This window comes from Akebia trifoliata, chromosome 4 (assembly GCF_017979445.1).
Source record: "Akebia trifoliata isolate Shusen 1 chromosome 4, ASM1797944v1, whole genome shotgun sequence".
Taxonomy (NCBI): domain Eukaryota; kingdom Viridiplantae; phylum Streptophyta; class Magnoliopsida; order Ranunculales; family Lardizabalaceae; genus Akebia; species Akebia trifoliata.
Window position 1 is genome coordinate 2,568,237 of NC_141378.1, and position 25,854 is coordinate 2,594,090.

General features: G+C 33.5%; 4 protein-coding genes across 7 annotated transcripts; 2 read left to right on the forward strand and 2 right to left on the reverse strand.

Annotated features, from left to right (window-relative positions):
- The first annotated feature begins 1,048 nt into the window (after positions 1-1,048).
- Positions 1,049-2,971, forward strand: LOC147402925 (protein DMP3-like). The gene has a single exon (XM_086438332.1). The coding sequence runs from the start codon at positions 1,063-1,065 to the stop codon at positions 1,894-1,896; it is 834 nt and encodes a 277-aa protein (XP_086294458.1). The 5' UTR covers positions 1,049-1,062; the 3' UTR covers positions 1,897-2,971.
- Positions 2,395-6,186, reverse strand: LOC147402926 (Exostosin family protein). Its single transcript, XM_086438331.1, has 3 exons — positions 5,477-6,186; positions 4,080-4,333; positions 2,395-3,086 (listed from the first exon to the last, which is right to left on the reverse strand). The coding sequence occupies exons 1-3, from the start codon at positions 6,126-6,128 to the stop codon at positions 2,535-2,537; spliced, it is 1,458 nt and encodes a 485-aa protein (XP_086294457.1). The 5' UTR covers positions 6,129-6,186; the 3' UTR covers positions 2,395-2,534.
- A 1,331-nt stretch (positions 6,187-7,517) lies between these two features.
- MEE21 (PIN domain-like family protein) lies at positions 7,518-16,435 on the reverse strand. Of its 3 annotated transcripts, none has more exons than XM_086438335.1 (8): positions 16,051-16,435; positions 15,460-15,612; positions 13,169-13,367; positions 12,985-13,065; positions 12,709-12,829; positions 11,415-11,708; positions 10,037-10,102; positions 7,518-7,857 (listed from the first exon to the last, which is right to left on the reverse strand). In XM_086438335.1, the coding sequence occupies exons 3-8, from the start codon at positions 13,357-13,359 to the stop codon at positions 7,765-7,767; spliced, it is 846 nt and encodes a 281-aa protein (XP_086294461.1). In that variant the 5' UTR covers positions 13,360-13,367; positions 15,460-15,612; positions 16,051-16,435; the 3' UTR covers positions 7,518-7,764. The 3 variants fall into 3 exon arrangements, with proteins under 3 accessions (XP_086294461.1, XP_086294460.1, XP_086294459.1); XM_086438334.1 differs by having other exon boundaries at positions 13,169-13,359; positions 15,460-15,525; positions 16,051-16,432; XM_086438333.1 differs by having other exon boundaries at positions 13,169-13,359; positions 16,051-16,431.
- Positions 16,436-18,888: 2,453 nt separating this feature from the next.
- Positions 18,889-24,899, forward strand: LOC147402928 (uncharacterized). 2 transcript variants are annotated; one of them, XM_086438337.1, is made up of 6 exons: positions 18,889-19,049; positions 20,995-21,381; positions 21,459-21,567; positions 22,543-22,657; positions 23,308-23,365; positions 24,387-24,899. In XM_086438337.1, exons 2-6 carry the CDS (start codon positions 21,062-21,064, stop codon positions 24,481-24,483), a joined length of 699 nt encoding a protein of 232 aa, XP_086294463.1. In that variant the 5' UTR covers positions 18,889-19,049; positions 20,995-21,061; the 3' UTR covers positions 24,484-24,899. The 2 variants fall into 2 exon arrangements, with proteins under 2 accessions (XP_086294463.1, XP_086294462.1); XM_086438336.1 differs by lacking the exon at positions 18,889-19,049 and adding an exon at positions 19,070-19,221.
- The last annotated feature ends 955 nt before the right edge of the window (positions 24,900-25,854 follow it).

Here is a 25,854-nt window from a genome sequence, read left to right on the forward strand (position 1 = left end):
TCAAGAATTTTTCCTACAAATTGTGATAACTTGAGAAATTTTGATTGGATTATTATCTAAAGAGGAAAGATTAATTGAATCATCATTCTATCATAGAAAAATAACCATCCATACAGTTTTTTTTTTTTTTCTTTTATATAGAAAATAAATAATGTTCAAAGAAAATACAAAAATAAGTGTGAAAAAACTTTACTTCATTGTTAATTACTCAAGATATTAAAATCATTTTTGCTTCTAATCTTCCTTCTGAATTGAAGTCCATTGTAAGGGAAGATGTCTCTGGGACCCTTTATATGAGATTGCAACTTTTTTTTTTTTTTTTTTTTCTCTTATCCATATATTCTGGTGAAGGGGTCTGCCACAATCCTGATTACTCTTAAGAAACAAAATTGCCCTCTTTGATCTAATGAGTATAAGATGTGACCCATTCTTCTTCTTCTTCTTCTTCTTATATAAAAGGGTACAAAACATGCTGTTGCATTAGTTGGTCACCTAACCTAATGTCCTTTGTAGCTGAAGTTAGGAGATAAGGTTCACCAAATCACACACAAAATAAAGATGTAGTTATATGACAATATTATATCATGTGGGACCCATCGTCAGTTTTAACGAGGAGGATTATCCATTTCTGCCAAACGCTTATATAGCCCAAACGTGACGTTTTAAATTTCCTTCACTTCACATGAACGTGAAAGTTTATGAAGTGAAAGTCATGATCTTTTCCACACATCTATTTCCGATGTTTGACAATCCTAGCTGTCCAATCCAGTTTCATTACACACAACTTAAGAGAGAATTCAATGGCTAAAAAATTGAATCTATCAGGACAATTTAACAACTTAGAACAAGTAGCATAATATTATGGTCCCATCAACAAAAAAAATTGACCAAAAAGTTCGTGAGGTCAGTGGGCCCTAAGGGATGAGCCACATGGTAATTTTTGGCTGTGGAGTCATTGAATATTCAATGGTCCCAGGTTCATAGAATCATCATATTTTTCTAATAAAATAACATAGTTGGAAGTCAAAACCTTCACGCCAGAGAAAACTATTGCCCATAAACATGGAAAATGTCAAACTAGAGAACCAGAAGGAACCCAAAGAGAAACATCTTCTTCATAAGTCAAGCAGCCACAAACCCCCATTCATCTCTCTTCAAATAACCCACCATTTCATCTCTCAAAATCTGTATTTCCATCTTCAAAAACCCATCACCCAAATCTTCTCTCTAACCTTCAACAGCATGTCTCTTAGAACAAGAACCAAATCCACCACAGCTACGACACCGTTGGATACAAGTAGTGAATCGGATGCCGAAGAGGTTCAAATACAAAGAATCCCTACATCGTCTCCTTCCCTTCAGCAACGCACCATCACCCAAACCTTAGCAAGCACTGCCCACTTAGCCAACCTCCTCCCTACAGGCACCCTCATAGCCTTTCAACTCCTCACCCCTACATTCACCAATAATGGGGCCTGTGATTCAGTCACCCGACCCATGACAAAACTCCTACTAGCACTCCTTGCCGCCTCGTGCTCTCTCGCTTCCTTCACCGACAGCTTCAAATCACCTGACGGGCAAGTCTACCATGGTCTAGCTACCTTCAAAGGCATGTGGCTTTTCGACTACCCAACGGGCTCGAGTCTTCCTGATCTCACTAAGTACAGGCTTAGGTTCATTGACGGTGTCCATGCGGTTCTTTCTGTCTTTGTGTTTGTGGCAATTGCCTTGAGAGATTCTAACATTTTGAATTGCTTCTATCCGCAACCAAAACATGAAATCCAAGAAGTTTTGAATATCACTCCGTTGGGGATTGGGATCATCTGCAGTTTGTTGTTTATGGTTTTCCCCACGAGAAGACATGGTATAGGTTATCCTGTTAGCTCAGGGAATTAACTGAATCTTTTCCATGGAGTGGTAGTTGTAATAATTTGTGTTGTATATGCAATAGAAAGGAATAATACTTAACATAAAAAAAATAATTTTCAGCATCTCTTAGGTAACCCATAAGCATCAAAGAAAAGGCAATGAGATCTCAATTATAGGATGTAAATATTGGAACACCAACAGAGTCAAGATCTATTATTCCCCGAATTTTTCTTTGATGGTTTTCTGTTTAGATGGGGATGATATATGATCATCCTAATTTCACTTTTTTTTTTGCTGTTGTTCATGTAGGTAAATCAATTGACCTTCTTTTCTATTCTACAAAATATCTTGATCTATCAAAAAAACAAAAAACAGGAATATAGAGAATGACAGGGCACTTCAACAAGATGATGTGAAACACAAACTATTTGGTCGGCAGATCTGACCATCATAAATAGAAACTAGCTGACTTTAAGAGTAATCAATGACAATATAAACAGGCAAATTTCAGTAGACATTGCAAGAAAAAAAAAAAATTCATCGAAATTCATAATCTCATGGCATAAAAGAAACATCAAAACAAGCTTCTGACTTACGTTCAATTTCTGCACTACAACAAAAGGTGAAGAAAAAATAAAGAAAGAACATTGAGCAGAGTTGAAAAATCATGTACAGTGGCAACGAAGTGGAACTGATACACCTTTAGGTTTTCTCTTTTCTCGAATAATTGCTTCCTTAATAGTGGGAAGTTTTTGATGAACCTTCTTCCATATGTGATTCACTGCACCGTCTTGAGGAATGGGCCCAATACCACCTGGATAGCCATTATCATACTCGAAAATGGGCTGAATACGAGCCATATTCTGTCGGAATGTATCCTTCTGTCCTTTTGAAAAGCTTCTCAAGTGTTGCACAAGCCACTTGGGTTCCAAGGCATTACTAACTGGCACTACAACAGAGAAATCTAAATAATCAACTATACCTTCAAATGGGAGCTCAATGTTGTCGCTAACAATGACAGGTATACAAAGACTTAGGATGGCATCGAAAAGTCGGCATGAGGTGGGTGTGTCTCCAGCTGGATGCAAACAGAATTCCGAGATCCGCATCCCTTTTATTGACTGCTCCCTTCCAGTGGCATTAGGGAAACCTTCTTCCATGACAATGTCGGGCTCATCAACCAACAAGTCCCATAGTTTCTCCCGCACCAAGCCTCCCTGGAAGATAAAATCTATTAAGCTGAACAACATTATCTGAGTAAAGAATATAGTTGGAGGGGTAATATTGGAAAAGGGTAAGAAGAAAGAGAATGAAGTTAGAGATATTTTTGGAAAGAGGAAGAAGAGAAAAAGGTATAACATTTCCTAGAGATACGTTGTTTATAGGGTATAAATCGTGAGACCCACCATTGTGTTTTATTATATAGATTATCTGCATCAGATGAGGGGCCATATACGATTTGCCTACTTCAAACTATTCATCAAATTCGTTGAATGAAAACAGATTAGTTACATATAAATACCATCATCATTGAAGCCTTATCCCAAATATTTGGGGTCGGCTATTGTGAATATAAATAAGAACATGTTTAAACATAAGATAGAAATGGTTGTTTCACTTTCTAACATAGTTTACAATGTTCTTCACTTTAGAAGTTGAGGCATTTGCACATCAATACATAAATCTGTAAAATATGTATTCACAAAGCTCTCTTCAGGTAGAGTTTTTCCATGAGTTGGTTGGATATTGTTGTAGTTTCATCGTAAGAATTGCAGTCATTTAGACAATCAATTAACCAATTAGAATTAATAGAAAGGCATGCAAAATATTGTGATTTTGTACAGCCCAACCATTTCCCCGAGCATGCACCTTAAATTAATGCTTTAACTGACAATAAACTACAAAGAAGCATCTGGTGTGCAACTTAACTTGCAATAAATTTCAAAGTTTAGATACAGTAGAAATTAAATACGTAAGTGGAAGATGAGAGCTCAAGCACGCAACTTAAATTAATTATTAACTTGCAATAAATTACGAGTAAGAAACTGCAATTCGAATTATGTGGGTTGTTTTAATAGAACCAAATGCTGTTGCGTAGTTTGTTGAGTAGAACTCCATATATTCGAGTTTGACTCGGCATGTTTTGACAAATGGAAAAAGAAGAAGCCTTAGCAATGGAAAACATTAGACAAATTTGGAAAGATACTAACCCGGTGCCTATGCTTAGCCCCTTTAAAGTAAAGAAGCGTCTGGCGATCCTGATTTTCCGATAGGTACAATCTAGGGAGTAGATGAGTGTAGGGCACGATAACATCTTTGAGCAGTGAAACTTGGGTGTGTTGTATCATATCTGAAGAATTACCATTGGATGCTCTTGAGTCAAGTCTGTACCATCCACCGAAATCAACCACTAGGAGAACTGCTGGAGATATCTCAGCTCTAACATGCCACATTGCAACTGGGTCTGTCAAAGAATGCTTCAAGTTTTAACATAACCTGACAATTCAAAAACTGAATCATAAGCTGCTAAAGCTTGCTTTATTTAGCTAAAGTAAGAACATCATTGTATACATTCCTAGAGAATTCAGAGTTTCACAAACATAAGATACAGAAAATGATGGTTTATAAGAATATCAATATCCTCAACAAAATACCCATTTTGCAATGATGATTGCTACGACACCAAAAGATAAGAACTTAACTTTCAGCCCAATTATCACATTAGGTGCTTTTACATACTAGTTAGGCTCATATCAAAAGATATCACGTCAGCACCACTACAACTCCTTCAAGGGACCAACCAAGGGAAATGCCTACCTAGGAGGCCCAAAAAGAAGAGTACTAGAGTGAAACTAACGACGTAGTAGGCCGTTTGAGATGTCTACTGTGGAACTTGGTGGTGTGTTACACCCTCGGGCTTAGCTTTCTGCACCATTATCCATGGTTTCAATTCTCGTCCGAGACAGATTTACACGCTGCATCAAGCTTTACACCATCTCACAAGATAAACGAGATGACTTGGACTATATTTTGAAAATCTCGGCCAATACTCAACCAAACCAACTGGGATTTCGTATATTTTAATCTAATTAATTAATTTTTTTTAGAATTTAAATATTTATTATCTAAATAAAACATGATTTTGTGACTAACCGTCTTCTAAACTACCTTATTTTATAATAATAATAAAAATTATAATTATTTTCAAATAAATAAATAAATAATCTAAATTAAATGGTTTATCTTGTCCGATACAAGTTGACTCATCTGAAACAACTCGGACTTGTTCAAGAACGAGACGAGACGTCAAACCGAGATTGAAACCTAGGTGCTTTAGGTGTTCCAGTTAATTTCGTATCAATAATGCAGCTTCAAGGATGTATTTTATCCCTAAAATTACAAAAATTCCCCAACTCACTACCCATCATCTACATTGAATATCTCCATTTCAAAATCCATACTAATTCTATCACTTTTCAGATTTCAATGAATTGGAGAGGTCATCAATACTTCAAACAAAATTGAATTTTGAGAATTTATGAACATTTGCATTTCAACATGACCAGTTATAAAAATCCAACAGTAAATGAAGAACTACATATCATACCAGTGAGAACGAAAACATGATCTCGCCCATCGGATCGCTTCCATGCTTCGGAACCCCGAATCAAATCCACCACCTCTCTCTGCCTCTCATAATCCTCATTACCCTTCACTTTCTTTCTGAACAAACCCTTCCCCATCCCCAATTGCATCTCCGCACTAAGAGTAGCAAAGAACGGCACAAAAAATACATCGGCTTCATCGACATCGAAAACCCGCCTCGCAATCGAACCTCTTCTCAATTCCTCTGGAGTCATCAGATCTCCCAAGATCCAATACTCCGCACTGTATTGTTTGATCAATGGGTTTTCTGGATAAGGGAGAACGTCAAGATTTGATTTTGAAACAGAGAGATGAGATCGTATTTCGTTGTCGACATCGCTTCCAAGCCTTGAATCAGCGGTGAAGGACCAGTATTTATCTAATAACCCGTAATTTAGTGATCTGGGGAGATTTACAACGTAAACTTTGATGATGGGTTGGTCCAGATTTGGAGAGAAAGAGAGAGAGGAGATGGGTTGTTGTTGTTGTTGTTGTTGATGGTTTGTGTAGAAAATGAAGAATAGAGAGAGTGGGAGAATACAGAAGAGAGAAAGTAACAGAAAGAGAGAAGAGATTGAGCATGAAAGAACGTTGTTGTTCTTTGGAGGAGCCATAGTTTCTCTCCCTCTGTTTTTTTTTCTGTGTTTCTGGGTTCTATTCTACCATTTGGGTGAGTTTAGGACTTTAGGTGGAAGAAGGGTATTTTTGGATTTCTGAATTTGATTAAGGGTATATTTGAGATTTGCAACTCGGTTTATAAATTATATTTTGTTTGGGCGATATCGTAAACTTTTTCTTTCTTAATAATCTATAATTGTGGACATCACCACTTTTTCATTTTTATATAATAATATATATTCAGCCTTTGTCATTAAGGAATTCCACAATAATCAAACATGACTTAAAAGAGTTAAGTTCATTAATGATTATGATCAAATTCAAAATATTAATATTATTGAACTCAATGATATTTATTACATTATTGATGAACTTGACATTTTCAAATCATGTTTAACTACCATCGAGTTACACAATATTTTCATAATAAATAAATAAATAATTGTTCAACAATAAAAAAAATGGTTAACTCAACACTTTAGATATGATATAGATTTTGTTTGTTTTTTTGACTTCAATACTATGTGAGTTTTTTTGAAATACTCAAAATGCATATTTCATAATTACTCCTAAATTTTTTTTGAAGGGATAATTACTTTATAATTCTCGGCGCTAATTTTTCTTTCAACTTAATCCTTGACTTTTATGGGTTATCAAAATATTCCATTAAGTAAATCCCTTTTTTCAAAACCCCGTTCTAGACATTGATTAAAATGTCAAAATTATCTTAATCATTAAAATTCAAGCATCATAAACAAATTTTGGAGACTATACGCCGATAAAAAAAAATTTGAAAAAAAAATCATTTTTAAGCATTTTGAATATTTATGTAAAAAAACCTCTGATTGTAAGTATAACAAATTTTATCTTAGAATTTGAAAAGATGGGTTTTTGGGAAAAAGGTCCAGGAATTATTTTTCTTTGTTTTTCAAAGATTGGAAGTGTGGGCATTTTAATCAATTTACGCTAGACTTTCAAGGAAGTCGGTCGTCCAAGATTAACAATAGCAATCTCAATCTTTGTGGGCCAAAACAACACAAAACTCAAAAAGAATTCCATTCACCTTTGCTGCCAAATCAAATTTGGTTGACAATGCCATACCTAAGCCCAGAATAAATTTTTTTCCAAATAATCTTGTATGCTAGATTTTATTCTTCATCACAAAGAGACTACTAAGATCAGGTACTAAATAATACACTTTAGGTGAAAGATGGAAGAAATATTTTCCATCATTGGAATTGGAATGCACTTGAGTCCGTTTCCACAATTCTGTGACACTTTATACTCATTTTTATCAAAAATCGTGACAGGTCACCCTAATGCTCTCCTCGACAAAATTTGAGATTGTAACTACAATACCATGGATCTCACATGCCAAAGTGATAGAAACACAATATTAATCCTATGTTTAATACAATATGATCAGATATAAATTGAATCTGCTGCTGCACATGCCAAATCTGGACACTCTTCAGCATAGTCAATTAAATTACTATGTGAATATTGACATTTCAGATCCTGCAAACCATGCCACCTCCAATACAAAATTGAACTTTTATTTTCCTTCAAAGCAAAAGTTGATGAACAAAACATCCAAACCATCGTAAGCCATTCCAATTTTTGATGGCTAAGTTAACCATCAAGCCTCTTGGGTTTGATGCCCTTATGTGATGACTTCTTCCTTTTCCTATTCCTCTTTCTTTTTGCCTCATCATCTTTGCCCTCCTGCATTCAGTCATATTCGATTGCATTATTTACAAACTGTAAAACAATGTAAAATTTCAAGATAAAGCTTGATTCGACAAATATGATATTTGTGAAACCTATCATGAAGGTAGGGGAACATCCTGCGTCAGTGCAAGGTCCCAATGATGGAATCCAATTTAACAGATTCCATGTCAAGAGACAACAAATTTGGCCCTGTTTATACCCTCATTTGCATACTCACATTACAACATTTAGGGTAATTTTGAGGTAACCTCCAGGTTTTGGTGAAAATTAGAGATACCCAACCAGGTTTTCTACCTGATGACACACCGCACTTCAATCAGACCACCTTCCAAGTGAGACTGACAATAAAAATGGGCAAAAATGCCCCCACAAATTTTTCATTTTTTCCTCTTTTGTGTGTGTGAGAGAGAGAGAGAGAGAGAGGGGGGGGGGGGGGGGGGGGTTTGATCCTAACTCTGATTTTACCCCACACAGACTTTACCACCTCACTGAGGGGGCACCTTCCCTCAACTTCAATCTCTCGCCAGAACCCTTATTTTTTCCTCAAAAACCCATCATCTTCAACCTTTCAAATAAATTTTCACCCATATCTTCAACCTCAAGATTCTTTCTCCTTAACCATCAAACCTTAAAAACAAGATAGGGTTTTTGGGGAGGATGAAGACAATGGGTTTTGGAGTAGAGAAATCAAGGGGGTTTTGTTAGAGGTTGATGAGGTCAAAAATAGTTTTTATTTTTTCTTTTTTCCTTTTTTTATTTTTTTTTAATTTTAAAAAAGGTTACCCTAGGTTGAAGAAAATGGGTTTTTGGCAAGATAATGCTGACAGGGCATTTCAGTCATATTTTGTTGGTCAATTATGGAAGACTGCAGTAAGGGGTGTATGCCATCAATTTGAAACCTGGAATGGTTATCTCTAATTTTCACCAAAATCCAGAGAGATACCTCAAAAAACTCCCCAAAATTTATGTGTGTGCAAGTGTGCAACCATTGATTGTAAATACAAAGAAGCATTACAAATTAATAGACACTAAAAAAACACAACCATACGAAAGCTGTTACAAGCAATATTTGGTATATACATTAAAACACCAAGATAGAAAGACTAATTTTTTTAGTTAGCAATTACTTGGATATAAATACACTGCTTGTGTGTAGTAGTTAGGAGAAGAAATAAGCAAATTACATAGTGCCTCTATATAAGTTCTACAATATCTAACATACAGTCTAGTTAAAAGCATTTATTGAACGACCGAGGGACATACCCCAAGAGCTGCATGGAATGAGGAATTTTTCTTGACAATTTGCCAAAACTACCCAAAACAACAAAGGAAAGAAGAGAATTGTGTTTCCTATTTTTGACATTCTTCGTGCATAAATACTGCACTTAATAAAGTGTTTATCATATTTCAAGTCATTTACAAATAGTGCACAGTAATGTAATTGTGGACCGACAATTAAGAATCGATCCCTGGAACTGTGGGGATCCCTACAACATTGCATAAATGATATTAACTCGGACAATTTATTGGTAATACCCCAAATTTCACACTACTTCGCCAATCTTATGAATCTTCCTTTGGACCAATACCCATATGATATTTATTTGAGATTTGATAATCTGGCGCCCCCTTCTGACATACATCCCCATCATAGAACTGTAGGTCATTTGTCTCGGATACACAAGAAAAGATTTATGGTTTTGTGTATCCCAAGCCAAATGATCTACGGTACTGTGATGGGGGCGTATGTCAGAGGGGGCATCAGAAAATCATTATTCTATTTATTTTAGGGTCCAAAACGCTTGTGTTGGATCTGTGGTCAATCGAAATGATGTCCAAATTCTGGAATGAACCATTGCGACATTGAGGAATCTAGTAGGTGCAGAGAGGGGAGTAAAATTTGACTGCTGAGGAAACCACACCTCGTAAGAAAAATGACCCCACAAAATTGGGAGAAGCAATGGTTTTAGGATGTCTACTCAAAAGCAATTACTAATGCCCTAACCTCTTGTATTATGAAATACTTATTTTTTTTTAAAAGCCTAGCAAAGCAAGTGTTGGAACAATCTCAGTTTGTGGCCTCCCAGTGTGCTAATCAAGAATAAAAACTGAAGAAATACACAGAAGCATTCAGAAACAATACTAAAAAAATGATACTGGATGCAAGACTCACCTGATTCAGAGCAACTGATGGGTTTGCACGAATCTTTTTCTTCTTACATGAAAGTGGGTTTGGACCCTGCAAAGTTCAAGGAAAGAATTGATTATACATTGAAATTTGACTACAAAAATCAAGGAGTATGTATTTGGACAGCCAACCTTTAAAACAGTAGTCACATCCAGTAAGCAGTAGCATATACTCAGAACTTTCGTATTGAACTAATCCCATTGATCTCAACTTTTAGTTAAACATTTAAGGTCACATTTAGTGCTTTTAATGGCATGTGAGGGGTACACCTTGAGTTGTTCATCTAGGTACGGTTTATTAGACACATGGCACGCCTTGAGGCACAAGGATGTAAAGTAAAAACAGTAGAGACGTACAACTTAAACCAATAGGTGTACAAAAGGCATGCTCCTCAGTGTGAGGCATGACTGATGAGTATGCCCATTGACCGACGCACACACATTAATTTCATTGTGCAGTTTATGGTTTATGCCTCAAGGTACTGCTTAGCCAAGTGATAGTATGAAAACAAGATCATATTACCTAACACCCCCCTCTTTCCAAAAAAATGGTCATATTCTCATATATTCCAAATACTTTAAGTAATATAAGATTGCATAATGTATCTGAAGACATTGCAGACAATATTTTTATATAGAATTGTTATAGCATATATTTGGATGTGTAGGCAAGATAAATATGCCATTAAATCCACAAGGAAAAGACAAGCAACAAAAACTTTATAAAAAAAAAGTATTACCTTTTACAATGGCTAATAGAAGCTTTGTATTAAATATGACATCTTGTGCATCATACGCAAGATTATATTTGTTTCACATGAAAAACAACAGTATTGTATAATTATTGAAATGTAGATGGTGCAGTGATGTGCAAGGAAGAGACAAAGACTAATAAGAACATGTATTGAGTTAGTAAGAGTGGATACAACCAAATTTGAAAACAATAGAAGACATTGCTTTGGATAGAATTAAAAGGAGGCATAGGAGATTAAAAAACAACCCATTATAAATGAGTTTAAAAATTACTAGTAACCAGTTTAAAAAGGGTTTAGGCCTCGATAATAATAGTGGGAACATGGAAAAAAAATATGTTTAAAAAAATGAAACAAAAAACTATTATAATAATTCCAGTCTAATAAAACAATGAAAATAGCTTCCACTTAAAGTAACAACCAGAGATATTCCAAATAAACTGAAAATACAACTGGATATATACCATAGGAAAGTGCATATGATTCAAAAGAAAGTGAGATGATGACGTTAGTAATGCAGATGTCAGGAAATAAAATCAATAAATTTGTCCAACTAAAGTAAGAAATTAAGACCCTCATTAGGAAAAGAAAGACAATAATGTTAATTTGAACCTTTGCTCTTTTTCTCTTAAATTGAGGTTTATCCGTCACACCCAATGTCCTTGCAGTCTTGGTTACTGCTGGTGTCATGACAACATGATCCCCCAAACCTTCATGCTCAGATGAGTCCCCTGCCATTTCGGTTGTCAATTTACTCTTTTCCCCTTTTCGTAACATTTTACATTCGAATTCAGACATTTGCAATCGTTTCTCTTCATCTGATCTAACAAATTCGCGCTGAAATGCAGAAGGTGGCTCAAGGTACAAGGAATTTCTCAGACCAAATATCACAGGGACACCTGGTATCTGCACCCAAGGAACAAAGACAAAGCATCTAACTTTAATCTCGACACAATTATACAAATATCATGGGAATAACTTAAATATTTTATGCCAAATCAACTTTCAGCTCTCACCAAACACAGCAATTGATTGAAATATGTTCCATTCTAATAACAAAAAAGCTTTGGTTATGACCAGCTTAAGTGTACTCAGATATCCAAACTACTTAAAATGAGGTTTAGAAGCTCATGTGAAGCTCAAATTGATCAATTTTTTATCAAATGGAAATATACAGAAGTGACCTCAAATAAACCTAGCAAAAGTCAAGGACCTCAAACAAGGGATAACCTAAAATAACAAGAGTTCTTCAAATAGGGGCCTCATATAGAGTTTGAACAAAGTGATCATTGGAAGGAGTCTCACAAATGAGATTAATTCGTGGTTGCTGCTTATGGATGGATGTCATGCATACGGAACAACCATCGAATTGGCGCCCTTAGCTCTTGGATTAGCTTGCTTGGATGGGCTCAAGTCATCGCTCCACAAACGAATAGATACAACTCAAATTGGCTCCTTGGGCTTGGAATGATCCACTCATTAAAGCATTTCTTTTGAAGTTGACCCTAAATTGCTCAGAAAGGTGTATACTAGAAATTGACTTGCTTTATTAGACAATATTGAGACCAAACTATATCAGATGAATTCTTGTCACATATAACACTAGCATCATACTTATCATGCTAAATCTATTGGAAGAAAAGATACCATGCAAACCTAATTTTGTTTAGCATCCAATTTAGAGCATGAAAACTAATAGAGAAATCAATTTTCATGAACGTTATTTAGTACTTTTTACAATTTAAAAAGTTTTATTCAGCGTAATATTTAAACATTGGCCTAACTTGTGATCTTAAAGGGAACTTTATAGTCTTCAAATGGATGGAATCCAATGCTATCTAACTAACCAGTCACATAGACGAGTAAAATTTACATGCAAAAGAGAATTGCAGATGAAAAATTAAACCTTTTGAAGTTTCCTTCGTAGATCAGTGTCCTGCGTCGCAACAAAGAAGTGTTCCTGATTCTTTTGCCCAATAATCTCCTCAATACAACTGTCAGCAAGCTTCCTCTTCTCATGGTCACACCTAAAATTAAAATTCTATCATATTTCTAATAGAAACAACGGCGAAAAAAAATATAAATTATTTAAAAAGTACAACAAACTAATATGAGATTTCATTGATGGGTTAAAGGGCATAACTCAAATTTGTTTACTGAATAAAGAGTAAAAGAGAGACACCTTGCAATGAAGAGATTACGAGCGGCTTGAGAAGATTCAGAATGGGAGTCTCCTAAGCTTTTTAGCTCTGCAATAACACATCTGCAAAAGATCAAAGTACCATTGCAAAAAGGATTTATGAGGTTCTACACATGGATTTACAAATGTGGAAACATAACAAAAGAAAACGGAGAAACAAGCACACCTAGTCGTAAAGATTTTGGTCCGGGCTCCAAGAATATTGGAAATGGCATTATCGGGCGAGGTAATTTGATTGACGAGGAGGTGATGGATGAAAGTTCCATCACAGAGGATTTTAAAGGGCTCCCGGAAGCCAAAGCACGTAGTGTAGAACCTCACACTCTTACGCTGACTCTTATTCTTCTTCAATCCCATCTATGAAAATAAAAATATATGTTAATCAAAATTTGGTGAATAAGAGCAAAACGTGAAATTAAAAAAGCATGTAAAATTCACTAAATAAAAATCAAATTCAAACATTGTATATCTTTGTTTTAAAAATAAAAACAAGGGATATTGGACAACTATATTGCTAAATTGATAACAGAGAAAAATATCCAGTAAATATAACTAATCAAGCAAAGGGGGTTCCTAATCAAATCTCCTCCCCTAATAGCCTCTCCATCGAAGCAAAAATAATAATAAAAATTTAGAAAGTAAAAAAAAATGTAACAGTATCGAAGAACAAGAATTCCAGAGACCATAGTTACAACTTAGACCTAGCTACTACAAGCATTAAACAACTGAACTCAAATCATCAAATCTAAATACATATGCAATAATAACACCAACTTGTATTACGTACTCTTGAAATTGTTTAACTCTATGGATTTGGGTGATCCAAAGTCAAATAGAAATTATAATTGAGAGAAAACACATCACCAGAACATCAGATATAAATAGACATTTTATCTCTATTTCTATAGCTTCATCCAAATCCACACCACTATGTTCTAAATCAAGCACACGACAGTACAATAATGCCCCATAGAAGTAGGGCATAGAGAATCCTGCAAATACTATTATTTTTCACGCTTAGCAGATCAACTCAACTTATATATTTGAATCGGGTGTTTGTGTCTTATTGAATGTAGCAAACCATCCAAGAAAACCCCTGATTTTCTATTGGAATTCAATACACATTTCCTCAACTAATGATGAATAATACCAAGATAATTATTCAAGACAACTACAATGTACAAAAGAAAAAATCAAAAAATATATACAGATACATCCACACACCCACGTGAGCACACACTCACACAAAGGAATTACCTTACATTGAAGCTATTTCAAATTCTATTGTAATGCCTGTGATCCAAATGGTCTAACCCACTCTGCGACCATGTCATCAATGCGTGTAGATCAATACAAGGATTCAATAAAATTTTCATTCTCTTTGAAGACACTCTTTTTATTTTTCAGTTATATTAATCATTTTTTAGAACAATTTTACCTTTATAGGTTAGATGAAGTTATAGAACTGAAAATGAAAGATCAAGACTCAAAACCATTAAAAATAGCAGCAAAGCTGAGCTTAATGAAACTAGAAAACTTTGCAAATTCTGTTCTAAATGAATAATAAATAAATAAATAAAATTGAGGGGAACCCACTCTTATTTTGAATCCCCTAAAAACTCTCTAACCTACAAAACATGGTCTTAAGCACAAGCAGGGGTCTGGAAGTCTCTGAGAGTAGCAAAGACAATCGAATTAGGAGCCATCTTGATAAGGGAAGAAGGATCAGCTTAAAATTATGTCTTGTTCTTGAGATTTGAAGGTTGAAAAAGATAGGATTGAAAGATTGAAAACAAGGGTTAAAAACAAGTTTAAGATACTTACTTTTGTGAAAATATGAAGGGATTGTTTACTTAGACGAAGATGAGGGCATTTAGGAAATTTAGCTTAGTGTCAAATAAGAAGACCAAAGTCAAGAGTGGCATGCCGTCAGTAAGTTTTGGAAACACGGGAAAAGCCAAAAACACCAACTTAATCCCTAGTTGTATCTGCGATTCAAGTTCAAGGTCTGAAAACACTTGTGAATCTCAAATTCCTCCAATTTCGTAAGTTTTGTTCTAATTTCATTAGCTTGTCTTTTTCTTTTTTATTTAAGATATGTTTCGTATTTTTCACAGAAATCAACAACACATCAGAATTAGACAACTAACAACAATACATGTTAATAATGATTATTCACACCCAAAACACCATGTTTTATTCCACATAATATTAGTACTATAATGAAAAATTGGTCTGTCAATATAAGCTAAAAAACACAAATACAAAGAAAGTTTTAATACATGCACAAAACCAGCTTCAGAAGGATCCAACAAAAAACAAAAACAAAAAACAGAAACAAAAACAAAAACAAAACAAAATCATAGATCAACTAATAAACCATCATGAAGGACAAATCTGAAACAAAGCAAACTCAACAACTTGCAAAAACCAACAAAAGTTGGAAATATTTCTTACTCTGCCCTGTTGTTTGGACAAATGAGACAGATGACCTGGCAATGGTAGGCTTGGAATGTGTTCAGGCTGAAAGAAAATGGAAACAGAGCTGTATTTTATATGGATGTATGTCTGAATGCTGTTCTCTTAATTTTTCTTTGTTTGTTGGCCAACCTATATTGAAGAGTTGGAAAACAGTAGTTAAAAGTATGCCTGTTTCAATAATCCAATCAACAAACACATTTTTAAGCACAACCCAGATTACCAAACACAATTTTGGGGAAAACCTAGATCACCTCAACTGGTACAGAAACACACAAATCTAAAGAAAATTACTAAATTCCAAAACTTTCAGGAGCAAATGCAGCAAACCCAGACCATCAAAATGGGGAGAGAGAAAAACCCAAAGGCTCAAAATCCTGCAACCTTACCTACATCTCTTTTGGTCAAAGTTCTAACAGCTATGAATGCTTTTTGAAAAATTCTGGTCGAATTCTCATGCAATTTTTTCTTCTCCAGAACAACAATATTGAACCCATATTTTTGATAATTTATACTATTGGTTTTTTGGAAAAAAAAAAAAAAAACAGAAGAATGAGAGAGAGATGATACCTCAGTGATGGAGATATAACCTTCCGGTCTTCGGAGCTTGATCGACGCTCGTCGGCGACGGAGATGAAGGAAAGGGATTCGTTTGCTTCTACTAGAGTTCTAGGGTTTGGGAAAGAGAAACCCAAATCTATTGTGTCGCTGGAATGAAGCCAGACTTCTCTCTTTCTCTGTCGAGGGCTCAAACGAGAGACAACTCTCTCACTGTCGAGTTCCAAACTAGCTCTCTCTGTTGAGTTGAGGTTCTCTCGAGGGTTCTGTCTAACTAGAGTCTCTGTTTCGCGCTGTTTCTGTTTCGTATGGTTAGGGTTTAAAAAAAAAAACGATAAAATATTGAGAGTAAAATTGAAACCGCACGAAAATACTGCACTCAGCAAAATCGAAATTAAGGAGTACCAATTTCAGTAATTCTACTGGTTTAACTCTTCTTAAAAGTTACTCTTTCAAAATATTATATCTAAAGGATAGAGTAATTACTTCTGACTCTGGCGTAAATATAAATTTAATGCAAATCTAAAATCTATAGAACTTAATTTTTGAAAAGAAAATTTGAAATTGGATATAAAAAAAAACCTTTGAAACCCTAAATTTTCTTTTTTCATTTTTTTTTTTTTTCTTTCTAAGGAAACTTTTAACTTTAGGTTCTTAACAAAAATAACTCCACTCAGACTCCAAGGGTTATGTGGTAGGCAGCGGAGTGGTACTAGGGTGTAGCATGGTTTTAAAATCCAATATCTCGACTTGGATTTAAATTAACTTAAAACTCTCTATTAAGAAGATCAAGATCGAAATATTTCAAAATATTCAATATTTTAGAATCAATATTTGATTTCGATTATGGCCAAAACATTTTGAAATCGTGCAAGATTTTCAATAATGCTTGATTAAAACTACAAAACCATCATGGAGTCTAAGACGGTATCCCTTACGCCATTGTTGCAGCTGGCCCACCAACCCATGCCTTGGATCCATTTTGGACATTTAACCCTTTGATCATAGTTTTACAATTCTGTTCAAATCATCAAGGTTTATGTTACATAATTTTTCAAAAAATTTATTGCAACCTTGAAATTCAATTTTAATCACATTGCATTGTGTAGGCCAGGATGACTTAGTGACTAATTAAGAAACTTAGTTTAATAAAATCTTACAATATTTTCTAAATTGCAAAACGTAGTCGTCACATAAGAGTTTGGTTGTGTTGGCATATGTGCAGGATAGTGAACAAGTCTCCTTATGCATCTCCAAGTACACGCTTAGAATGCTTGTTCCTTTCACGCTTAGAATGCTTGTTCCCTGTTTCAGTTCATATGGATTGAAGCTCTTTATGTGTCATTCTATGCATCTTGGGGTATGTTTGGATGCAATTACAATATGGTACCAATAGTAATTCTTGTTTGGCTTGCAGGAATACATATGTAGGCCCAAATGATACACTATCAAGCATTTTAGTCTTCTCATTCAGCGTAAAGCCTATCCAATCAGAGTTATCATTCCAATTATTTGGCAGGTCATTTCAGTTTAATTTGTATAGATCAGGGAAGTTTGAGAAAAAATTCAGGGATTATAAAAATTTACTCTAACTATTGAAGACAATGGTTTTTTAAGAAAAAAATCAATATTTTATTTTTAATATATATATATATTTAAAAAGATTTTTTGGAAGAAGAAGAATCAAAGTTGAAAATGATGGATTTTAGAAGAAGAAGAAAATAAATAAATAAATCAAGATCTCAAAAAAGACCAGTAAACCTTGAACAAGAAGAAGAAACATGATATTTATCAATTAGTCGGGCGATTTACAAAATAATAAAAACTCACAAGACCATTGAAATTAATCATTGACCTATAAAAATGATTTAATTTTATTTAAAAAATATCATGTTTTAAATGTAAAAATCATGTTTAAAACGTAAAAACATGTTTTTTTTAGAAGTCAAGCTTTTTTTTTTTATAATAATCATGAGTGGTACAAAATAAACAACACTTTAAAAAGAGTCTTATGTCACTATGATCCCAAATATATATGTGAGAATTACTAACATCAAAGCAATTTCACAATTGCACGTGGATATGATTTTTTGAATTAGCAACTATACTACGACTTCGAGTCATTGGATGATGCAATTAAACAGTCTGAAGATCTCTCTCTTCCAATATAAATGCATGTAATTAAAAATATCAAGAAACTTAATTAATCATGTTGTTGATATGGTGGAAGCTGCAAGGGAATTTGGTATATAGTAGACCCCCGTGCACAACTTGGATAAGGATGGCATTTGAAAGATCATTTTGAGAAAATTTAAAATCATTTTTAACAATATGAGTCATGCTGGGGTGACACAGAATTTACTATGATTCTCACAATTCTGACGTGGACATGCATACATAATCGTAGATAGTTTATACTTGTATCACGAGGAAACACATCTATGATTATATGCAGATTTGTAAGAATTGCAGTAAAATTTTATTTGTCATTTCAGCATTTTCCTAACGATATTGACCATTCGTCGAGGGATGAAGACCTAATCTTGCATTTGTCGGTGATGTTATTAAAGTACTTGATACATAAAAATAAACCCACAATTGTGTCTCCATGATAGTGATGGGTGAGCCATTGGAGCAATGTGTGTTTTTTATCCTTGGCCTCTTTTTAAAGGAAATGGGGAATTTTATAAGGTTCCAGTTCCATCATTGGATTCCCTGATAAAAGGAATCAAAATAAGGAATCCATTTATTTATTTTTTAAAGAAAGAAAAAGAAAAAGAGAAAAGAATACTAAAAACATTTCTATAAGGAATGCATGGACATTTATAAACACGTGCCCATCAGTGGCTTTGAATCCATCGAAAGCCTGCAACGACGTTTGCGATCCATATTTCTTCGGCGTTCTTATCTAAGCTCCAAACACTCTCTCTCTCTCTCTTCATATATTTGTCTGTTTCAAGTTTTATGTCGGCCACTGCATGTGAAGGATATTGGGGTGGTTCTTGAACCAAGTAACTCTCTCTCTCTCACTCTCTCACAGACAGACACACACATATACATACACACACTCAAGACCTAAAAGCTAGTTGAAGCTTTGAGAATTGCAAGGAAATTCTTAGACAGCTACATAGATGAATAATCTTTCTCTGGTTGTATACCTTGTGCTTGATTTCTAATGCATGGGTATCTATCTTCATATTTTTACTTTTGTGGGGGTTTTTTTTTCTTTTTTTTCTTTTTCAGATTCATTTATTTTATGAAATAGACCGTAGTGGAGAGATGTAGTTCAACCAATATGTCACACTAATTAATCATCATATAACACAAGCAACAAGAGACTAATTTAGATCCATTTATAGATGAGATTCTAATAAACTAGAAATTTCTAACATATTTTACTTAATTCCATCCGTTTAAAGTTTCCTCATTAAATTAACCTCCTAGAGGGGATTCATATAAAATTTTGAAAACCTAATTACTGTTCAAAAAGTTTTAAATTTAATGTGTTTGGTAACACTTTTAAAGTCTGAATGGAGGTGATTCACCTTTAAAATTCAGATTTCAGAAGTTTTATTGCCGTTTGCTTCGTTTCAGATTTCAACCTTAAGGAACAAAATTCAGAACTTTTGACTTAGTGACAAGGGGATGTTGGATGAAACTTTTGAATTCTGAATTATTATTTTTTTCTAAAATACCCTCCTCAAAACACTGATTTTTATCACTTATCTCTTCTTTATACAAATCCTAAAACCCTTATTTTTAACTTTTTTACCTCTCATTTCTCTTCTATTACAACTCTGTTGTCAAGGTCTCTCCACTTTTCCTTTTAATTAGATAGTTCACATCTTAATCCACTTATCCTTTTGATTTTGTTTGTTAAATTTGTACTTTTTTTTAATTAGAATCTGTTTATGCTGCTGGTGTTTCAAATTTTTATCTTCTATGATGTCTACCTGTATTTCTCTTTGTTTTAATGAAATTCTTTTGTAATGTTTCTGTTTCAATTCTACTGCAAAACTAACATTTAAAAGATGACGTAGAGTGCATTTTATTGATTTAAATTTTGTTATACAGAAACCCAACAAACATCGTTCATTATTTCTCGATAATTTTCAATCTTTTTTCAGATAATAATTTATTAGAATTACAAAAAGGTAATATTGTCAAAATGACCATTATATTTTAAAATTCTATTTGTAACAAGAAACTATTAAAAATGATAAATAAATAATTTTTCCTGAACAAAACTTTAGATTCCAAATTTCAGAAAACAAAAAAATAAACTTCAGACTTCAGAAGTGTTACTAAACGTACCCTTAGTTAGGTAGTATTTGCAAATAAGTTTTTTGACTACTTCTTATGTTTTTCGAAAAGTGTTTTGGGATTTAAATTTTTTTTGTCACTAACTACTCGATTTTTCACTTCTCACGAAACAAAGAAGTTAAAAATAACTAAAGCAAACTTTATCGGGTCTATATCTTTTTTTGCTTGTAGTGTCGGCGGAATATCATTAAACTATAAGTTAAATTTTCTTAGATTTTTATTTAATTAATGATTGAAATACCCCTTAAAAGCCGGCCCAAAATCTTTAGTATAAGGCTATGGTGATAATGATGATTAAAAATTAAAATACCTCTTAGAGTGTATTTAGGATATTAATATATTCATCATCACCAAAAGGCCTTAAAAAAAAGAGTCTGTGTTGGAGTAATTGTAAAATTGACATCGTTTCACACATTGGTGTGCACAGAACAATAGATGTTTCTCCCTCATACCTCGATGAAAAGCATATATGGTTATGTACACACATCCACGTCAACAATGTTTGAAACGATGTCAATTTCAATGTTACTCCAACGTTTTTCTAAAATAAAAATCTTCTAGTGATTATTTAATATATATCTCTTTTATCCTTTATTAACTAGGTTATATCTCGTATGATTGGTTGCTTAACAGAATCAGTAAGGGTTCTTTAATCAACAACAGTATCATATCTGGGGATCCAATTGTTACAAAAATTTCTATGAAGAAAGAAGATTCTAAATTTGATGAACAATTAGATGGAGACAACCAAAGCAACCCATTAGTTTCATTTGTGAATAAGGAAATTATGAACAACAACCATACTTCAGTACATCGATTGAAGAAGGACATGTCTCAGTCCATTGGCCTGTTTAGGAAATATCTCCTTGCCAAAACTCAACAACACATCGGAAAAACAAACGAAGAAGAATCAGAAGCAATCAAGAAGAGGTCTCCTCGCGATTTAGTTCCATCGAAAGTGAGTAGTAATATGCTTCGACGACCTTCTTTTCTAGAGCAAGAGCTGCTCCCAAAATTCAGGTAACATATTTCATGGCTTCCGAGGAAAATGTACCATACATATGTGTTTGAATTTTCTTGTTATATATCATCCACAGGTCTAACGCAGAACTACCAAAGTTGTCGAACAATAAGTCCTTGAAGTCACAACTCACCATTTTCTATTCTGGATTTATCAATGTGTATGACAATATTCCTGTTGATAAGGTATGGAATTTTTATTGAATTTTCAAGAAAATAGACAGATGTGGTCATGAATTTGAACCAAACAAGCCCTTACAGTTGGAATTTGGTTAGGATTGTTAGATTCTGAAAATTTATTTCTTATCTAAGTGTAAAAACTTCATTTTAAAAAATAGATTGTAAAATTGCCAAAACGGGGTCAAGCACTTTTGCCTCATTTTTTTTCACATTATCTCCAATTTGGATTATGAGAGAATTGATTTCATAATCTGAATCAAATGTAACATAGGATATAAATCAGATTACAGGCAAGAAGTAGATTCTACAATCCGAAGCAAACACTTTTTAGACTCTTAACATGTCCTTGGAACATGAAATATGTACCCAAAAATATATTTAGAACTTGTAGGCATTTCTAAAATTGAGAATTTTAATTAGCTTTTCCATGGGAGAGCATCTCTTTATTTTCTACATGGATGAGAGATATCAGTCTTCAAGCTCTTAGTTTGGGTCAACAATATTTCCAACATCCTACCACATTAATAGAGAATCAAATAGTAAATATTGTAATAAGATGTACAAGGATATACCATATCATATTTTTATTAAGATATATCAATATTGATATTTTACCAAAACAACCAACTATTTATCAAAAGGTCCATATACATTTAGGAATTTATTTATTTTTACCAAAACGGGTATCTTTTTTAACTGAATTTACCTTTATGTCCTTATTTTCAACATGAAATAATAACCCTTAATCCCTAAACTGGCTTCTTTTTTTTTTTTTTTTTTTTTTCAATTCTATAAAAACAAGGTCTTTTATTTGAGATTTACAAGAAGGCTAAAAAGGTAAAATTGCAAATGTGACATTACAAAAATAAGTAAATAACCAAAATGGGTATGTGCCTATTACAAATACTTGAGTTTTTTTGTTTTGTTTTTTTTTTGGGATAGGTTTTAGTGTGAAATTAATTAAGTTAGCTTAATTGGCAGGCCCAGGACATCATGGTTCTTGCTGGAGAAAGCTCTCTGTTGAATCCTAATAAAGCTACACCAACAAAACCACTTCAATGTTCCAACTTACCATCAGTTTCCAAGTTACAAGCAGGTATTGATGTATATATCTTTCTTCATCGTGATTGATAATAAATAAAGCTACCATATAAGAACTCATCCCCTTTGTCTATACCAATGTTTTAAGAACTGAACTGATGATGATTGGACTGAAAACTATGTATTATTTATTAAGGATTCTTTTTATATAAAAAATGTTATTTATTTATTGAAAGAGCGATTCGATCCATTTTTGCATTTCTTATTTATATTACAAGAGAATGTTATATATGTTATATCTTTCGTGTTAAATTTTAATTTGTTGGGCATTTAGTTTTAGGTGAAGAAGATAAAAAAATGAGATTTCATGTTGAATCCAAAAGAATATGGATAGAGCTAGTGAGAGTAAATATAATTCTGAATAATTAAGGCTTTGATTTTGTTGTTGTATATTTCATGTTGGTGCATTGTGGTTCCTTTATTAGATATTATCCTAGATTAGAAATAACTCCTGTAAAAACTTGCATGGTTTTACCTTAATTTCATGGGTGATCTTAAACATGGAGAGAAAAACTTTTTTTGGTACTACAGAATAAAATTAACTACTTGGGCTCATATAATTTTTAGATGTCCCCATAAGAAAGATGAGACATTTTGTGATTTTTCTTCAAAAATAAAAGCTAAATATTACTACTTACTTTGCAGACCTTCCGATCGCAAGAAAGCATTCTTTGCAACGGTTCCTTCAGAAGCGTCGTGACAGGTAAACTTCGCCAAATCTCTTCAATAGTTTTCTTTAAGATATTTGGACCAAGTGTCTAAGTAAAGTATTTCATATTGCTTTATAGAGATCTCCAAAATAACCTAATAATGTTATTGATTAATCTGTACCTAACTATAATGAGTGAAGAGTACGTATTGTTTATCGAATTTTATATTTTAAATAATTTTTTTTAAACGTTATAGAAGTACCATTGGATAAATTCATTAATACATTTGAAATAATATATCTATAGTAATATAAAATAAAATAATATTTTTTATTTTTTTAAACCCTCAAAATGTACCAAAGCCTAGGGTTTTGAGGATTCTTTACCCTAGTACTAGTAGTGGACATTTTTGTATAATAGTGGGGCACATTTGTGAAAGGTTTTGTAGAATTATTAGGAAAAACATTATATATTCTTAGGTTTCTTTAACCAATCCTTGTATATAGTTTAACAGCTTTTAACTCATGAAAGAACATGGTTTAGTTTCCCTATGATGATGGATTTTTTCAACTTGACAAAACTCATAAGCCAATAGGGATGGGTTCAAGATCTTCTTTAAGGCAAAATTGAGATGATCACGATCGAAATATTTCAAAATATCTAATATTTCAGAATCAATATTTAATTTTGATTAAAGCCAAAACATTCTGAAATCGCACGAGATTTTCAATCATGCCTAATTAAAACTACAAAACCATTATGGAGTCTAAGATGGTATCCCTTACGCCATTGTTGCAGCCAGCCCATCAACCCATGCCTTGGATCCATTTTGGACATTTATCCCTTTGATCATAGTTTTACAATTCTGTTCAAATCATCAAGGGTTATGTTACATGATTTTTCAAAAAATTTATTGCAACCTTGAAATTCAATTTTGATCACATTGCATTGTGTAGGACAGGATGACTTAGTGACTAATTAAGAAACTTAGTTTAATAAAATATCTTACAATATTTTCTAAATTGCAAAACTTAGTCATCACATATGAGTTTGGTTGTGTTGGCATATGTGCAGGATAGTGAACAAGTCTCCTTATGCATCTCCAATTACAAATCAAGAGTTCCCTTCAAGCTTAGAATGCTTGTTACCTGTTTCAGCTCATATGGCTTGAAGCTCTTTATGTGTCAATCAATGCATCTTGGGGTATGTTTGGATGCAATTACAATATGGTACCAATCGTAATTCCTGTTTGGCTTGCAGGAATATATATGTAGGCTCAAATGATACACTATCAAGCATTTTAGTCTTCTTATTCAGCGTAAAGCCTATCCAATCAGAGTTATCATTCCAATTATTTGGCAGGTCATTTCAGTTTAATTTGTATAGATCCGAGAAGTTCGAGAAAAAATTGGGGATTATAAAAATTTGCTCTAGCGATTGAAGACAATAACAGACTATTTATCAATTAGTGGGGCAAACTTTTTCTAATTTTTTATTTTTATTTTAAAAAAAGTTGAATTATGTGACAATGCTACTTAAGAACCCTATTCATTCAGAGAGAGAGAGAGAGAGAGCTTAAATTGTGGATGATTAGGGTGTCTTATCATTAATCATAAGAGTCGATCCAGACTATTCTGGTTCTAGGACTAGCTATTATATAATAAAACCTAAAAATTCAAGAAATACAATTAGAGTATGGCTTTTGGTTTTGTTCTATTTTTCTTTCTTGGTTTGATTTTTTATTTTATTTGAGGGGACCCTTCATCCTCTTATTTTTAATAAAATTCATACTTATCAAAGAAAAAAAAGGAAAAGAAAAAAAGAAATACAATAAGTTATGCTTCTAGCTCGCTGTCATGGAAGTAAAGGATGTCAAGTTTCCACTGAACTTGAACATGAGAGCATTTTTATTTTTATTTCTCAAGTGTATTTATATAATAGAAAGCACTTTAATATCTTACTACTTTGTCGTCCTCAACCCACGGTCGATACTCTCCATGACCCAAACTATTTCATTTTATTGATTAATAAGAAAATGTGCCACGATCTGTTCATCCTCTATTATATAATATGTTGCATGGACCAAAGGACCGTGTAGAGCTTGGAATCGGTCCTCATTTGGATCATATGGACTGTCACATTGCATTGGTCCAAATGACACAATTAGTAAAATGAAATTTTGGTTTTTGATTTGGTAGGAGTTTGCCAGAGTAGTACAATGCACTCGAGGGCCTCGATAGTAAGTTACCTTTTTCCCCTTAGAGAAAGGTATGCTCTCTCTCTCTCTCACTCAAAATCCTTCGTATAACTTTCCTCTCCACGCTCGTGCAAGTTTCTCAAATGGAACGCTGACGTGATTGAATTCACAATAGGCCACAAATGTTGGTCCACTCTTATTGATCGAGTGATTTTTTAACACATTATGCATCTTGAATTCTTTCAAAGAATCCACCTGAATGAATGACATTTCTTTTTTAGATAAAGAGAGATTGTGTCATGTTAGCAGTTGGTGTAAAAAATCACTCCATACATGAATTCCAAT